This window comes from Tyto alba, unplaced genomic scaffold, assembly GCF_018691265.1.
Source record: "Tyto alba isolate M040663 unplaced genomic scaffold, T.alba_DEE_v4.0 Super-Scaffold_46, whole genome shotgun sequence".
NCBI lineage: Eukaryota > Metazoa > Chordata > Aves > Strigiformes > Tytonidae > Tyto > Tyto alba.
The window spans coordinates 12,139,384-12,157,893 of record NW_024881322.1 but is presented as its reverse complement, the minus strand read 5'-3'; the positions used below and the strand labels follow the sequence as shown (position 1 = coordinate 12,157,893).

At 42.0% G+C, this 18,510-nt stretch overlaps 1 protein-coding gene across 3 annotated transcripts in view; it reads right to left on the bottom strand.

Moving 5' to 3' along the window:
• The window catches only part of PDE1C (phosphodiesterase 1C), a 304,380-nt gene that overhangs the window by 268,731 nt on the left and 17,139 nt on the right, over positions 1-18,510 (bottom strand). For all 3 annotated transcript variants that reach the window (XM_032997371.2, XM_032997374.2, XM_032997376.2), the window contains exon 2: positions 731-781. In XM_032997371.2, coding sequence (XP_032853262.1) covers positions 731-781 — 51 coding nt within the window. The remainder of the gene's footprint in view (positions 1-730; positions 782-18,510) is intronic.

The following is an 18,510-nucleotide window of genomic DNA, read 5'->3' as shown; positions in this document are numbered from 1 at the left end:
GAGTGCCATCCTGTGACTGTGTGAAATACTGCACCACAGATGGAAATTATTTTGATGTTTTGATCTGCACTACCCATGCTGATGGCAAATGCCCCCTTTTAATAATGAGATGATTTTTCCCTGTTAAGGGATGACAAATCATCATGAAACTGCACGCATTATAAATAGGATGTCCTATCTTCCTTCTCATTCCTACGTATTCTATCACGTCAGTTTTAATAATTCATCTGATCAAAGTCATGGTCAGTTGGTGCTATATTATCAGATGCATCCCCTTGTTTTGTTCAAACTTGGGTCACTTATTTCAAATCCCAAGACATATCTTTAGTTCCTAACCTTGCTGTGTGAAGCAGAAGGTTATGGAGGAGCTATCAAGAAGGTTTAATTGCATTTTTCATATGCTACTTCTAAGGCTTGACCCAAACTTCTTTGTAGCCACTGTAGTCAACTGCAGCTGACTTTGTGGCTCTTGTATTGTTATAACCTTTTATGTTTGAAACGGCAGTAAGGGCACAAAAGCTTCCATCCTTTTAAATTTGCATCAACTCTGTTCAAGACTGAATTACTGTAAGTGACTTTTCCAACTAAGTACTATGGTTCCTCAGTTCAGTACTGTAAATGAACTGTAATAACAGGGCAGACTAGTAAGTTTTTTAATCTCATATTACAAGGTGTTTATTTCTACAGTAGATATAGAAATCAACCACTTAAAATAAAAAAGGCTACTTACGGGCAAATCGTGAAAGTGGTCGTGCATTTTTGTCACCTGTCTCATTTGCAACTGAAAGGAGAAAAGAGAGAGAAATAAAAAGCATTCAAATTTAATTGTTACATTAAGATTAATGATAGTAGCAATTCTCATGCATATACGGAAGACAAGACTGCTCACAGTAACAGCAGTTAGCTAAATACACACAGATATATAATACTTCTTATAATGCGACCAAATATATTACTTTGAATGTTTGTCTGTCTGTCTGGTTCAGTTTGGATTTCAGAGTCAGGAGGGCACACAACAGGCACCTGCAAACATTGTCTTATCCCACATAATAACTGAATCGTATAATTCCCCAACATACAGGCACTAGCTACTAATAGTACATAGCAATATATGATCGCAGTCATCCTTTCAAATTCTATTTTATATTGTACTTTTTTCCAAGCCCTAAATAAAATGTCATTTTTCCCATTTGTATTAATGAGTATGGTAAGAAAAAAGTAAGATTATTCCATCTATATAAAGAAATGCACTATCAATTTTGGAAGCCCAGAGGATTATTTAATAGCAAATTAAATGAAATTCAAGGATCTGTGCAAATGAATCCTCTGACATTTGGAACTGTGTATAGATATCACCTAGGATAAAAACAATCCCATATAAATCCTGCTTTTTTCTGCCTCTGATTCATACTGGCATAGCTCTCAACATGTCTGCGACCCAGCCGGTACGCAGTTAGTCAAGAGCACAAACGACTCTGGGGTTCTCATAATCTTAAACTACAACTGAAAAAAGAGGACCATTATCAAGGAGAGGAATTACCACCCATAACTTTTTATTTTGTGTAACTCGAATAATCACAAGAAACAGCATTGATGGCACATAGCGAGGAAGTGCACACATAAACCTTGCCAATTCTTTGCTTTCTTTAAGAAATGCAGTTTTATAGAGACAAGACCAACTAAGCTAAGACATCCCACAAAAGGATGAAAAATATGACCAGAACCGAGACTCACTGGTTCCTAGCAAGATAACGTCTAAACTATAATGGACTTTTTAATGCCAGAAAAGACTTTTGATGAAATTGAATACTCCTGACAAGTCTTCAGGTTGCCAGTTTAAGTTTGTCTTTATTTAAGCCCCATATCCAGTGTCACTCCAGCTTTCCCTACTCGCTCTCCAACCTTTACCTGTTGACGAAAGCGGCTCCAGCACCCACTGCAGCGAGTGGAGGGGCTCTGCATAAACCACTGCCTCCCTTTGCTCCCAGTAGCCGGCAGATGGTGCCGTTAAAACACTGGTGCTTCTCTACCTGCCTGGGACACCCACCAGGCCAGCCGGAGCCGGGGCCCTGAGGTCTCCCCCAAGTCCTTCAAGACAGCCATCCTTGGCTTGACTCCATCCCAGGTTACCTGCAGCACAAGCTCCAAGCAAATAAGCCTTCTGGGACATTGCGTGCAGAGACACCAGAGCGACTGCACCGAGTTAGGCAGGGCTGGAGCACTTCATAGTTTGAGAGACAAACCCGGCCCTGCTTGAGGTGATGGCATGGTGAAGGAGAGGCAGCAGCATCCTCGGTGGGGCAGGGATCAAAAGAGCTGGACCCAGTGAGATCAAAAACTGTGCTGGAAAACACTGCTGTAGCCAATACGTGAAGGCAAAGCGGCCAGGCTTTGTCGTTAACTTGGGGATGACAGCTTGCAGGGGGTAGGCTGAGAGGTGCCTGCCAGCCCGGTCCCTTCTGGGGCCCTAAGTATCCCTCTGTATCACAGCAGAGCCCAGGCACACTCATAACATGAACTGATGTTTAAGTTGGAACATCAAGTGAACTAATAGGTCAATGAGGAAAGAGCCCACTGAGGGCCTTTTAACTGCACTATTATCCATTTTAGAGTATCACCCCCATTCTGGAGGCCACCAGGGCCTTCACGTGCACACCAGGTCCCACCTTCGTGCCACCCTCCAGCTTCACGCCGCAACAAGAGTGTCGAGCTCTCCACCCAGCGTGGGGCAGCTCAGCTCCCAGGCTCACAGCATCCAACGCAACCACTGTCGTTAACCCCCTCAAAAACAAGCATTTTTCCAATTCCAGGCTGCACAGGTTTCTTTTTGGTTGTCAGTGCTTTCCAGACATCAGATGGTGCCATATGCAGGGGTAAGGCCCTTCCACCCGGCACACAACCACGCGGAGCAAAGGTGCAGGTAGTACAGCAAAGCAATGAGCGGGGCAGAAAGCACTGGGGATGCTGAATTGAACATTACTAGCAAGATTCCTGAGACAAATGAGCTAGCTGCTGCCTGGGAATTGTCAGGGACCCATGAGGTGTGTGCGTAGGTGAGGTATCAGGTCTCTTTAGCCCTGCAATCAAAAGGAGGACTCAGAGGCAAAGAGCATTTCTGCGTTTGCTCTGTGTGAAAAGCTTGGAAGATTTTACTTGACACAGTTTTTGCTGTGGAACTTCTGCATATATATCCTACAGTTGCCTTACAGAAGTCTTTGGAGACACACAGAACTAACAGACCTATGTATGTGATATATGTAAATGGGAAAATCCTTGTTCTCCAGTTGGCCTGAAATCTTCTGCACCCTGTGTTTATTCAGGTTTATTAATGGTAATAAGCTTTTGGGAGAAAGTGGGTATGAATTAATGAAACTGAAGAAAGTAGGTGAATTTCTGAAAGAGCAAGTCACAACCTACACCAAAGATGATTTCTGGTATTTCCAATTATTTCCTGTACTGCTGTCTCTTCAGGATATGCTTATTGTCCAGCCACACTCTAGTCTTGTGCACTGAAGTTTAGGCTGATTTTCATCTCTATTTAGATGAGACCACCAGCATGAAAGCTGCAGATACTTACTTCACTCTCCTGAGTGGATGGGATCTTCTTCAGCTTTCATCCCACTGTTTTTAATTTTTTTTTTATATACTAAACTGTGCACATGTGAAGTTATTTTCCATCCTAACTTGGAAGCAAATAAATCTTGGTGAAAGGTATAGTAGCATGCAGGTAGCCTGTAAGTAACTTCTGTTCCTTCAGAAAGACATCAGGAGATGTCGTCCTGTAATCACCCCAATAGAGCAAAACATTCACGTGCTGTCTGTGTTTTCTTGTCCAAGTAGACAACAAAATACCAGGCCTAGCCAAATTTCTTTCATCACAAAAACATTAAGTTGCACCATAACTGCCTGGAAATCTCAAAAGCCTCTCACCACAATTATAAAAATATCTTCATAGGCAGGATCAGTTCTTTGATTCAACATGGATTACTCATATGAGAGTTCACTGCGTGCCCACTTCATGGGCAGGCTTAAGTTTTTAATGTCTGCCCTGTTAAACTGTTTCCTACAGCTTGCCACCTTTTTCTACAGAAGGTATCGATTTCACCAGTACGCCCGCTCAGCCAATTTAGCTTTCAAAGATCCTTTCTCAAATTTCTAGTACAATGCAAAGAAAAACATACCACTTCGTAGTATTGACTCATCGAGACTGACAGACAATAGCACATCATCTATATTTTGCCATAGAGAGGCTGAAAAAAAAGAAAGCCAGGTATTTTTTACCCACCAGGAAACACATTCTTTTAAGGAGACTTCTTTTTCTTTAATCAGCCAAGGGGCAGATGAGCTTAACTTTATATTTCACACTGCTAGTAAATTTGTCAGTGTTAGGATGAGGAAAAGTACCTTAGAGAAGGTGAGAACACAGATATGTAGCCAAATTTACATGGAACATACAATCGGAATAAATTCTTCTCTAGGATTTTTCTTTTTCTTTCTTTTCCCCTTCAATGCCACATATTTTGAACAGCATCCCTGAAAAAAAAAAAAAAAAAAAAAAAAAAAAACAAAAAAAAAAAACACCTTTGGCTTGCCCTAACAGATCATCTCCTGGTAAACTTTTACTTTAAAACTCAGGAGAACAAAAGACAGTACTGCGACTGCTGAGGTGACTGTGTCTGTCTACTTTTTACAGGTAAACCAAAGTAAGATCATCTCTGGAAACCAGCAGGTTTTGCTCTCAAAGACTATAATGCCATTAGACATTTTATAAACTTATCAAACTCAATCTAAAAAGTAGCTTGTTTTTTATGCTTACCCATCTTAAATTATGAGACTTTGCCAGAACCTGATTGCAGTGTCAGTTATGACCCAGCATTTAATTTGTGTCATTTTATGTCAATTTGGTTTTGCACCAGCAATCTCTTCAAACTGAAGCATTTATTTTTTTCTTGTGCTTAATCCTCCTCTGACTTGGGCACAGAAAGACTGAATTTTCCCCTTCCACCATCATTTTATGGACTAAACACACCATCATCATCTAGTTTTGCCTTACAGAATAGGTATCTTCATATCCCCTCTCCGTCCTTACTGAACCTCTTCAGTGTCAATTAATTTTTCTCACAGATACCATATGCAAACATTGAGGCTTTATTCTTGCCTGGTCACACGTCAGCTGTGTGCTGTGACACCCTCCTCACACAATTAACAGACTCTCAGATCGTAACATAAGTTTTTGTTATCAAGTACTCATCTGCATGATCTTTCACTCCATACTACTTAATTGCAGCCCCTATTGTTAGCCCCATCCTCTAGGTCACATCGATCTTACTGTGAGATAGTCAGATCTCCCCCTGCACTGGCAAGGCTTTGTGTCGTCAGCAGCAATTAGCCTTTTTTCTGTGCCACAGTCATCAGCAAAATTCCTACACAAATATCGATCCCATACAGGGATCCGAAGCACAACAGCACCAAAGAAAGGCTTTCCTGGTGACCGACCCATTTAGAAGCTAAGGTTCCTTCTAAGAAAACCTATTCTTGGGGGATTTTGAGTCCAATAAGGAGATCAGAAAAGTCTCAGACCAAATGACTAATGCCTCATATAATGAGGCAAATTCTGCTTCTGAGCATTTTTATCCAGCGCTACATAAATTGCAAGCACAGGAACTGTGCAGCCAGCGTGCACATTACTAAACCAGAGATTATTCAGGCCCCTCCAGTCAGTCATCCAAAGAGTTTTCTAGAGTGTTGAACCCCGGTACCACGCAGGAAATGCCAGCAACTTCGTATGATTTGAAATGCTCGTGCTGTAAACATTGACAGTACCAGCACTATAAACACACCCTATAAAACAAATTGGTAGGGTCACAAAGTTACAAGAATATGCAGCAACCTTTTGCTGATAAAAAATATTGGGTGACTTGATTGTCTCTCTGGACTTAAGATTCTAATTAGCTACTACAATTAAGTAATAAATCAGCTACACAGATGGAAAAGGCACAATATGTGTCTCTTGGATATACCCTGAAGATCACAAAACACATCTGAAACAAGAGCTATGTTTCAAATTACTTCTGGAAGGCAGGAAACCACAATCTTCACTTAGAAGTAATAACCAAGAGGCATACACCACCCAGTTATTTCCTGAAATAACTCCTAATGGATTTTTGTTGCTGCTGTTTGCCTGGCAACGACACAGCACACCAGACATTGTCCTCCTTCATTAACTGGGAGAGGAGTACCACACAGAAGTGATGATTCATTTTCCTTATAAAAGGAACCTTACACTGTAGGGTATTTGCCTCTGTGACAGGAAAGTTACTTCTGCAGTGGAAAATACTTTGTTCCCTCAGACAACTGAAGATAGTCGCTATCTTATTCTGAAGGGACTCTGACTCCAGGCACAGACTTCAGAGCTTCTGCATCTCATCAATGGCCACAGAAATGCTTTCAGAAGGGCACACTGAACATCAAGAAGTCACTATTTCATAGCTCTAAAAAATGGGATGATGTCTAAACGAAAGGACAAATTTCAAGTGACTCCCAGTATGGGTATTTAATTAACAGTTTAAAGCTGCCTCAGGGGAGGCTCTGACTGGAGGTCAGGAAACATTTCTTTCCCAAGGAGGTGGTCAGACCCTGGAGCAGGCTTCCTGGAGAGGCGGTCGCTGCCCCGGGCCTGTCAGTGTTTGCGAGGCCTTTGGACAAAGCCCTTAATGCCGTGCTGGAGCGTTGGGCAGCCCTGAAGTGGTCAGGCCGGTGGACTGGGCGGTCGTTCTAGGGCCCTTCCAGCTGAACTGTGCTATTCTAATTAAAAACATGAACAGAGAAAAAGAAGCAGTTTTTCCCACTTTCTTGGAATTTGACAGAAAGTAAATTAAAGATGCCTTGTCCAAAGTTGCGTAGCAGTTAAGCGATTGGATTTCAAAAGGGTGCTTTGACAGTCAAAGAAATTACACTGCCAATAGAGCTGTTTAGAAAAAAAAAAAAAAAAAAAAGGAGGGGTTTTGAGGAGAATGTGTGAATGGCTCTACAAAAATATTTTTGAAGAGTCTGTGGATGTTTCCAATGGAAAGTACTGACTTTTGTTTGAAAGCTACAGCTCTTTCAGCTTTGGCACCTTTTAGTTTTACAATGAAAACATAGCATTTCTCAGAGGAAATAGGGACTTGTACAAATTAAATTGAAAATTCAACTTCCTATTTAAAAATATCTTTAAGGAAAATGTACAATCAGGCCAAAACTGTGTAGCGGTATTAGTGACTAAATTAATCCCAGATGAATGTCAGTTCACAAGGAAGCTGTCTATCTACTTGTAGTCTGATGTATGAATTCCCACCTGGCACATAAGGCTCAGATTGAGCTCTATCCTGCCATCACCTTTCAGACACCTGTTTTACCCATGGTCTTATGCTTCACAAAATTAGCTTGCATAAGTGTTACCAACTCCAAGTCAGCACCAATTCTTATGATAAAAATAAGTTGCTGTGATGTCTGAGAAATCATAATTAAATTAGACTGCCACTTAACAGACGGTTCTTTAACAACATTCATCTATAGTGGTTATGACACAATAGAGCTTCTTTATGTAATAGTATTAACACACTTCAATAAGGAAGAAACAGAGATTGATATACTCTTCCAGGGGAAAATATTTTAAAAACTGTACATTAGTATAAATAAAGAGGCAAACCCCCTCAAAGTCTTGAAGAAGACTCCAAAGTGCTTCTTTACAAGAGGGTTTCCATCCACTCATATTTAAATCAACTGGAGGGAAGATGTGAATAGAGCCACAGTTCCTTCTCCCACCTTACTCTGACCATTCACTGAGATCCAATGATTAATACTGTTCCCAAAGAGTTTCCACTGAGACCAAATCATCTGTCAGATACTATGAGTATTTATAAACTTAAGCTCCCAGTCTCTCCCGTCATTTCTACATCCACTTTTTCCCTTTCTAATAACGCATGAATAATAATCAAAAATCAGTCTTCGGTCCATTAACAAACTAAACATAGCACAGACTCATAGAAGAACACCAATGACTATTGTTACATCTGCCTTGATGTTAAAGGGATCAGCACTGTAAAAATACCTGCAGTTAGCAAATATTCATGTTGCCTTTATTAGCATTCTCATTCCAGTACACACATTATGAAACAATGTTATTGTGGTAGGAGGAAACTGGCAAGGAAGGCTGCTTTGCTGCTATATTAATACCTTATATTATCATGCAATTATCCTATGCTCTACAGTCTCAGAATGGTTCATTGGAAAAAAAAAAAAAAGAATAAAAGTATATGGCTTTAAAAGATTTGCAGTATTGAGTCAGAAATGCCACAGACATAGTAGAAAATCCTTGAAATAACATAAACTCAACATGCTGGTTCGACTCTATCCAAAACCATGCTCACCATGGCCAGACCAAAAGCTCTGTGATGTGCCAGGCTAATTCAACAGCAGGGCACCCTGCTTGGGAGAACCAGTATTCCTCAAATGTAGCATTAAAGAAAAGGAGACCAAGGCTACAGAGACTTTTGTTAAACTGAGCATAAGAAAAGGATTGCACCTTCCTGAGCCTCAAAAGAAGTTCTACAAAATCTTATATATTTCTGCAATTACTTCAGTAGATAATTTTACAGCAAGTGACTCCTAACAGAATTCTCAGATGCCTTTAGGAATACGAAAGGACTCTAGTAATCTCTCCCTTATATGCAGTCTCTAGAAAGCACACCTGAGAAACAAACAGAGGAAAACCAGAGTGAGGAGATGGGGAAGCTGATAACATTATTCATGGTAGCAGCTCTCATTCGACCAGCTCAAGACTGGCACAGTGTTATTGGAGGTGTGGAATAGATGTGAAAGCCTCGGAAATTTTGGACCAGCGGGTAACACTGTGGGACGTAAATGAGAAGACTGTTCATTTTTTTTCACAACACAATAAAAAGTGAAGTTAAAATTATCAAACCCACCAGACCAAAAAGATTTCCATCTTACTCAAGTTATGAGAGGAAAAAATCTTCTTAGGAGATTGAAAGAGATGTACTCTATAAACATGTACATCTATTGTTCCCAAGCCCATCGTTCAAAACTTCTGTCGTCAGCTTATTTCCTCCCACGGGTCTCCTCCAATTCTGTTGATGTCACTTCAGTGAAAACCACAACACAAAGCTGACATTTACTGAAGACAGGCAGGGCCACTTGAACTCTACTGTGGCACTTGCAGACTAATCTAAACATCATCCTTACTCAGGAATTTCCATTCAGTTCAGTGAAAGCAGAATTGCCTCTGAGGTGTGGGAATAATAAAGAGAAAATTCTGGTTTTGGTTGCACCTAAGAACAAGGCTTGCAGAGGCACTGGTGGGAAGCCTGCTGGAAACAAAAGGGCCATGTAGGAGTCGCGAAAAGCAGAATTTGCTTTCCATCACCTAGAAAAGCAGCATCTTTTCCACCACACAAGTCACACCCACCTTAAGCACTGCCGCTTCTTAATTGCAGTCGCACTAATTTGCAATTTTCTGCACATCAGTGAGCCAGTTCTATTCAGAGGGAATAGTGGTATTGTCACTGAGAGCTCAGATCAGGCCTTGAGCCCATTTTCCATCATATAGGGACAAAAAACCCCACAACTAACCTCAACAAGAAGAGAGAGAACCTGTTCAGCTTCATCACTCCACTGCCACCCCATGATGTTTTGTTTGTTTGAACATACAATCAGAAATATATTCTAGGTGTACCCAGATTCAAAAATATCTCTTGCAATAGCACAAACTCATGACGATTCCCCACTGAAACGTACACCCACAGCTCAACAGGTACCAGGGGTGTTCTGATCTGGGTTGTCAACTTATTAAGGAAAGGGATGGTGTCACATTGTGAGCACCCAGACCTTAACTCCTCTAAAATTCAAGAATATTCACATCTGGGCATTTCATGCCCTGACTTCTACATTCCCAATCTAGATTTCCAAATGTTTGCGGATTTCCTGGAGTTCATGGTTGGTACCAGAATAGCAGATGCCAGGAAAGGCCATCAGAGGCATCACAGAAACATTCACAAGCCCTGTGTGAAATAATTTCTGTGACCCATTTGAATACTGGCTCATAACACCCTTTCTCCAAATCCAAGGGCTTTTTCACATTGTCTGTCATGGCATATGTCTCCAGAAAGAACTAAATACAATGTGGTCTTTTGCATTCTGGGACACAGGTTTTAAAATGCAATTCCTGGATTTTGTTACACTCGCACATCTGGCCATCTAAAGGGAATCCATCCCAGGGTGGTAAGAAAAGTGCCCAATGCTGTTGCAAGGCCACCACCTACAATATTTGTAAAATTCTGGAGATGAGGGGATATCCCTGATGTCTGGAAGAGGGAAATACCATACCCATCTACAAGAAGGGCCCAAAAGAGGACCCAGGAAACTATAGGCCCATTAGTCTTTATTCACTCCCTGGGAAAGCAATGGAACAAGTCTTCCTAGAAACCATTACAAACCAAATGAAGCAGGTGGTTGGGAAAAGGCAGCACAGGTTTGCCAAAGGCAAATCATGCCAGACTAACCTGACCACCTTCTACAACAAAATAACATTTTGTGTGACATGGTGAGAGCAGCAGGTAGCGTTTACCTGGACTTCAGCAACATGTTCAATGCTGTTTCCCAAAGCCTTCTCCTGGCAAAACTGGCAAGACACAGACTGGATAGGTGGTCTGCAAGATGGGTAGGAGACTGGCTCACCTGCTGCACTCAGAGTGGGGATCAATGGTTTTTGCCCAGGCTGGCAGCCTGTCACAAGTGAGGTCCCCCAGGCATCAAAACCAGGCCCCACACTGTCCAACATCTTCATAAATGACCTGCACGACGGGATTGAAAGCGCCCGCACCAAGTTTGCTAATGACACTAAACTGGGTAGTGAGGTGGACACATTAGAAGGAGGATCCATCTTACAGAGAGACCTGGGGAGGCTGGAAAAGTGGGCTAGCAAAAACAGTATGAAGTTTCACAAAGACAAGTGCAAAGTCCTGCACATGGGACATGATGAGCAAAGATCTCGGGACAGGCTGGGGAGCAGCCTTGCTGAGAGGGACCCGGGTGTCCTGGTGGACAAACTGAACAGGAGTCAGAAGTGGGCTGCTGCAGCAACGAAGGCAAACCTGATCCTGGGCTGCATCTACAGGGGCATCACTACCAGAGATAGGGACACTGTCATCCCTCGCAGCACCTGGAGTACCATGTCTAGGCCTGGACCCCACAATTCAGAAATACAGACAGGCTAGAGAGGGTCCGAAGGAGGGCCATGACCATGATCAAAGGGCTGGAGAACCTGCTGTATGAAGAAAGACTGAAGGAGCTAGGTCTTTTCTCCCTGGCAAAGAGAAGGCTCAGGAGGGACCTCATCACAATGTTCCAGTACTTAAAGGGAACTATCAGAGAGGATGGAGGCTCTTTCTTCAGCAGGAGACACATGGAGCAGACATGAGACAACAGGTACAAATTGCACCAGGCGACATTTCATCTTGATATAAGAAATTTTTTACATTAAGAACAATCACTGGAACAACCCCCACAGGGACGTGGTGGAGTCCCCATCACTGGAGGTTTGCAAGATGCAACTGGACAAGGTGCTAGATAATCTCATCTAGGCTCCCTTTCTCACAAAACGTTGGGCCAGATGATCTTGCGAGGTCTCTTCCAGCTTGGGCTGAAAAAAAATATAAACCCCCCTATCCCTGCAGCAACAGCCTCACTGTACCCACAGCGCAGCTCAGGAAGCAGCAGGCCTTTCCCACCCACCTAACCCTCTGTGTCTCCCAAGGTCATGTTCTTCCCAAAATAACAGTTAAGGGGAGGATAAGAATAACAACCATTTTTCAGGTCCGTAAAAGAAGGCTTGATGTTTAATCTCTTGAGGCTTTTCTGAAGAAGCCTATTTGTGGCATAAGCAGTATCCCTGGATTCAGGCCAGGATGTAGGCACAATAATTCAGAGGAAATCTAAAGTGTTAAAATTTGACACCCTCACGGAGTTTCAAAGAGCAATTCCAAACTGTCCATATCAAGGTTTCTTGAACTATCACCAGTTTTGGCTGCAGATATAATCAGCCACAGTAGGATCCAGTCTCCCAGACTAGAACTGCAGATATAATTGATTGTTATCTGCATACATGAACTTGCAGTGTCCTTTCAGCCTCAAGTGAGAAGTTTCTAATGTACTCAGCTTTAATAAGTACAATTTGAAATGCATCTTAAGTTGCAGAAATTTCAGCAGAGCTGAATAAGAAAAACTGAAAAACTATATTACAATCTGCACAAAGGCAAATATTTTTTTCTTTCTTTTGATTTCTTGTGAAAGTATCGAGTGATACAATCTTATTGGGCAATCATTGTGTATTTTGTAGCTATTTGTTTTAGATGGAAACTGCACAAATCCCTCCTTATTGAAATTTGGTGTGACAGCGTAATGTAATATCACAAGAAAATCTAGAGTCTCAGATTTCTAAATATAATCAGTCTCTTCCTTCATTATAAAAAGTCACATGAGCTAGTTCCAGATGGTGACATTTGTACAAGCAAAGTCATTAGAAATCATGAACCTCGGTGAAGCATGCTGCAACCTGGATTTAGATTGGTCTGTGCATGTATAGGAACACTAATGTACGCAGGGAGCAGGTCTAACTTAGAATCGAAATAGATAAAAACCCCACAGTATTAGTCTTGAGAGTGCTTTTTTCCTCTTCAACACAGCACCATTTAATCAAAGTTTAAGAAAGTCCTACTGTAAGAAACACATTTATAAAACTAGCGAGCTTTCAGAAGGCTGTATTAGTTTGGGTACATCAGGGTGATAACATAACCAGACAATACCTTCCAGCCTGAAGCCAGTCCATCCCCTTCAGAGCCAGCTTGCGTAAGCGTGCGTACAACTTTACAGACAGTCACTGAGGTAAATCCCACCCACAGAAGGTGCCTGTACAACTCCACTAGTTCTCTCCAAAACTCCCAGCTTGCTGCTAATCTGCAGCACCCATAGTCAGCATTCCAGTACATACCACATTTAGTATGTACCTTTGGAATATAAAGCGGTTTTGTTTGCAATGCACCAAGCTCTGCAACACTCCCAGAAGCAAAGCCCCTGCACAAATCCGTTGTTCCTCAAATTTCACTAGCATCTCCTCATGCACTGGTGAAGAACAAGAAGTTTCTGGGCCCCTGTTTAAGGAAGCAGTTTCAAACTTCCCATGCGTTCACCTTTCTGAGGTTTTAAAATGTGGTAGCAATTTCAGTGGTTTCCCTCCTTCCCCTTTGTTTCCTCTGCCAGGAGGATCCAGACAGTAAAGCTCTGCTCCGTCTGATGTTTTAAATGCTGATGCATAATAGCTGTGAATTTTCAGGGACTATAAAACTTGTGAGGCAAGAAAAGTACCCAGAAAGGGTAAAGGCCAGGAAGTCTCAAATTACGTAGTTTAAATTTCAAAATAGTTCAGAACATATGCTACTGGATTTTCTACTCGCCCCCATCTGCTCTCAGACTTGGGCTCTGAACACTCCCTGAAGAGAAAAATGAGTTTAAGGACTTAAACACATTAAGAAAAAAAACATGTCACATTAACTAAAACTTTTATCAACTCACAGTGTGCTTTGAGCTAGCAATCCAGAGGCCTAAGACATTTAACCTCTGAGCAAACTTAAGTATTGCAGAAACGGGTAGAGATTTGTTACGCATGTCATCATCGTGACCAGGTTGTGCAACTGAACTCTAGGTCAAACAGAAAAATAATAGAGGACAGTGATCGAGCCTGAAATGACATTTTCACAGTTTTGAACATATCTGCTTCCATTTGGGAAATCATACTGGAAAATAAAGCTTTAGAGACACAATGAACTCAGCTGTCAGAACCAGAAGTTCTGATAGGTTTTATAACTTACAATTTTGTAAACAGGAGAATATTTTTTATCTTTTTTTCCCTAGAAGAAAGTAAGCTGTATTTGAAAGGCTAAAAACTACAGGTTGAAGTAGCTCCATACACAGAAAAGTAATAGCTTCCATGTTTGTCATCCCAATTGCTAAATTTCCTTTCAGTGAGTCCACTAGCAAATGGCTTGCTCTGTACATAGTAGATGGTTGCTGCAATGAATCTAAATACGGTTTCATCTGTGAGCGCATGGAAGAAGAGAGATATCAAACCCACACAAATTAGTTGGATTACTTTTGACAATTTCACAGGAAGTGGATCCAGACTCCCCACCACACTCTAAAATCGTTAAAAGAATTATAAATGTCCTTGGTTTCCAGATGATGCCTTAATGCAAACAAAGCAAGATCAATGGGCACTTTCTTGTGATAGCACCATTTGCTCCCTTTGTATTGTATTTTGTAATTAGAAGAATGATATTTAAGCTTCACCCTTAGCAAAGTTTCCAAAAGATGCCAACTACTGACCAAGGAAGTTTCACAAAGCAGTCAAATCAAGCAAGCATCACACAACCAGATTCCTGCTCTCACCAACACTTTGAGCATTGTGACCAAAAGAAGCAGTCCTTTCCTTTCATCTTCTGCTTATTTCCAAACCTGCACCAAGCTCTTCCTGACACTGGGAGAAAAGACAAGGCACTGATTTTACCCAGGGTCAGTTCCTAGCTCTGGTGCTTTGTCCAGCTGCAGCACCATCTGCAGCGGCTGAAGGTGATGAGGACGCAGAAACACATAGCCGGTTGGAGAGAGATGGCAGAACTAATTCTTTCAATGGTACCGGTGGCTTGAAACATCTTGAACTGCTCAGAAAACTTTGGTCTGACTGACTGACACCAGTAGAGAGGGGGAAAAAAGCAATACACATACTAAGAACATCCACTGTCACATTTCAGATTATCTCACTGCCAAATATTGCTGTTACTACAACAGGTAAACTACAGGAATGAGTGAGAAGTTTTCAAATTTATTTTTTTTTAAAGCATGGCTGCTGATTGTTTTGAACCATGTGAAATCTCCCCCTGATGTCCCATGAAGCACTTAGTTTGTAGATATTAAGCATGCCATTTTTTGTTGCTTTTCTGATATTTTAACTATCTGCTTCAGATTTTGTTTCTATTGAAATACCGTATGACACTTCTTGTACTCTAGGCAGCCAAAACTCTTTGACAACACCCTCCACCCCCAAACCCATAAAAAATCCTGCTCAAAAAAATTCCTTTACAAGGCAGGGAAAAAAAAAAACAAAACAAAACAAAACAAAACCAACCTGTTATTTTGGGGGGTTTTTGTTTTTTTTTTTTTTCTTTTAAAACATCCTTGGGAAACAAAAGGAGGATATACAACTATGTGCTGTCTTGACAACTGGAAAAATGTGTATCAGTAAGTACCTTTCTGTTAAAGTGGAAGGCTGAAGCTTATAAAGTGGTGGGAAGTGAAACAAATTGTGGAATGCTTCCACAAAAAAGTAGATAATCAGTACTTCTCAGTGAAACATCAGTGTCTCCCTATCCTTATTATTAGAAGTGTTTAAACCCACTCCTTTTGTCCTGTTCAATCACTTATCCCTTCTTTTCAAATGAATTCTGTATTTGAAAGCCGTGACATGTGTGTCCCTCATTTTATCTTTTCCAGACTATATAATTACTCATTCTGCCTTTTTTTTCTAAAAGTGTATTTTCTAGACCTGTAGACTGCAAAGGCATCTGGGGAGTGAGGGGCGCATAACTTCAGATCTAGATACCAAGAAGTGCTATATAGTCATCCAGGCTCCCTTTATAGTCAATAGAAAGAAAATGTAATTTCTAGGGCATGACTCAGCTCAGCCTGAGATTGACATCTAAAACAGGTCACATGAAAGACACCCTACACGAATCTATTTCTTTACATTGATTATAAAGGAAGCTAACATGATTACCTCAGATGAGGACGCCTTAAATTACATGAAATCCTGCCCTGAGCTGGTTTCATGTGCTACTCGTACAGATCGTGTTTGAGGGTCTCTCCTCGAAAATAATTGGGCTGTGTAAAAACCACCAGTCATATCATGTGAGGTTCTACCTACAGCATAGGAGCCACTTGACCTCACAAATGTCTAATACACTAGAAAAAAGTTCTTCTTGGAAAAGTTTTCAGGCAGACTCATTAGCAAGTTACCATGGAAACATTTTTTTTTTTCCATTGGTAGAGCACAGTTTGACAATTAGCACTTGTGGGTGTGACCCTTTGGATTTGAATTTTGTAATACTAGTAAATGAGGCCTCCTGCGAATTTCTTACAGGCACCTTTATTCCCTTGCTGAACACCAAAAAAAAATGAAAGAATGTATGCTGCTGTTCCACACAGGGATGAAACAGAGCAATCTTTTAGAAAAAAAAAAAAAGAAAGAAAATCAGTGAGCTGTGCACAGCTAAAGGAATGCCAGACTAGAAGTTCAGACTCTGCTACGGGTGAGGTTTGTGTTTTCCTGTTCACCAAAGGAACTGGCTTTAAAAATAACTGAATCCCCAGCCATCGCAGAGCAACAAACTGTCTCAGCCACACAGACCTGCCAGCTCTGCTATGACAGCTTGGTCATAAAACGGTGAGATTTAGCAAATGAAATGATTCTCTAGCACGGGGGAAACGCAGCCACTCCAGAGCACTTTATCAACAGGTACTTAAATTGTCGGTGATATAACAGCATCCTCGATCGGCCGAACAGGCGCTTCTGTTACCTAGAAATACAAGACTGATGCAGCCATTACTCTACATCAGTACTGACATACAAAAGCAGGCAACGCTTTGGGAGCACAAGACCTACTTTTAAAGATCACTGGGACTTACGTGCTTGTGTCACACCTGAAAAAGCAGAGCCTCGGCTCCCACATCATGAGGAGCTTTTGCAAATACCATCCGTTATGAAGACCAAGAGGCACTTTTCTGATATCCATCAACAACAGCACACCTCTTTATGATTTTAGTGCAGTCAGGCTGTAATCAAGTTGTTCCTGAAGAATTAAGAGAGCTAGAGCCCTTGTACCCACAGCAAAGTGTGTTAGGCTACTGTGGTAGTGACAGGAACATTCAAAGGAAAAAGAAAAAACCAACCAAGCAACCAAACAAACAAAAACAACACAACAAAAAAACCCAAACCACAGTGCTTTGCATTTGCCTTTTACTCCTCCTTGCCCTAGATTGTTTTCAACTGCCCAGTATGTGCCACAATACAGAACATAAGAGGTCATGCAGTATTAGACTGATTTCCTCAACAGCAGCTATAGCCCAGAGATGCACGCCTTCTGTCCAGCCACCCCGTTTGCAATGCAAAACCCAGTGCCATGGTAGGTTCATGGCTGAAGAGGAGCTACAGCACTGGAGCTCAGCCTAAAAATACATTTTCCAGCTGAGATACTGGGAGCGAGGTGGGCTAGTACACTGTGCAGTGCCACGATTTCTCTCTGGTGCTTCCTGGTCCTGGCTGTTCCCCGTCAGAGAGGTCCATAAAGGAAGGGCGATATCACAAGAGTGTCATGCCCAAGTGCAAGGCCTGGCCTCGCTTATGGGTGAGAGAAGCCCAGCTGTGTTTGAACAGGAGCCAACAACTTGCCTGAGCAGCCAAGGCAGCCAACAACATCTTGGGCTTCATCGGGAGGAGTGTTGCCAGCAGGTCAAGAGAGGTGATCCTTCCCCTCTGTGCAGCACTGGTCAGGCCACTGCTGGAGTGCTGGGGCTTCCCAGTATGACAGAGAGACATGGACGTACTGGAGAGAGCCGAGCAAAAGCCAACAAGTGCTTTCTGTGTAAGGAAAAGCTGAGAGGGCTGGGACTGTGCAGCCTGGATCAGAGAAAGCTCAGGGGGATCTCATCGATGTGTAGAGATACCCAAAGGGAAGGTGCGCACAGGACGGATCCAGGCTCTTTTCAGTGTTGCCCAGCGACAGGACCAGAGGCAATGGGCATAAACTAAAACATGGGATGTTCCCTCTGAACATCAGGAAACACTTTTTTTACTGTGAGGGTGACCAAGCATATGTTGCTCAAGGAGGTTGTGGAGCCTCCATCCTCAGAGATATTCAAAAGCTGTCTAGACATGGTCCTGGGCAATCTTGGGTCTAGGTGGACATGCTTGAGCAGGGGGATCAGACAGGATAACCTCCAGAGGTCCCTTCCAACCCCTCTGTGATTCTGCATGCTTTAACCTTTTGACACATCTGCGAGCTTCATTGAGCAGACAGGCCTCCCTGGGATCACTGAAGGCTTTTGTAATTTTCCTCTACATTGTTTCTTCTAGATATATTAAGTGGTTAGGACAGAATTTGGGGACAGACACCATCTTCCATCCTCACCCTGTGCAAAGATTGCAGCACTCCACAGACTGGACTGCTTTCTATGGCAGTCCATAAAGCCAAACATTTTGGGCTACTAACAAAGATACTGTGCAATAAGTAAAATGGCTGACATAGCTGAGAAGTTTTTATTCCTTTAGCCAGATATAATTAAAGACGGAGTCCCTAATATCATTCTGTGCTGTAATGAACACAGTTGATAAATGCTGAGCTA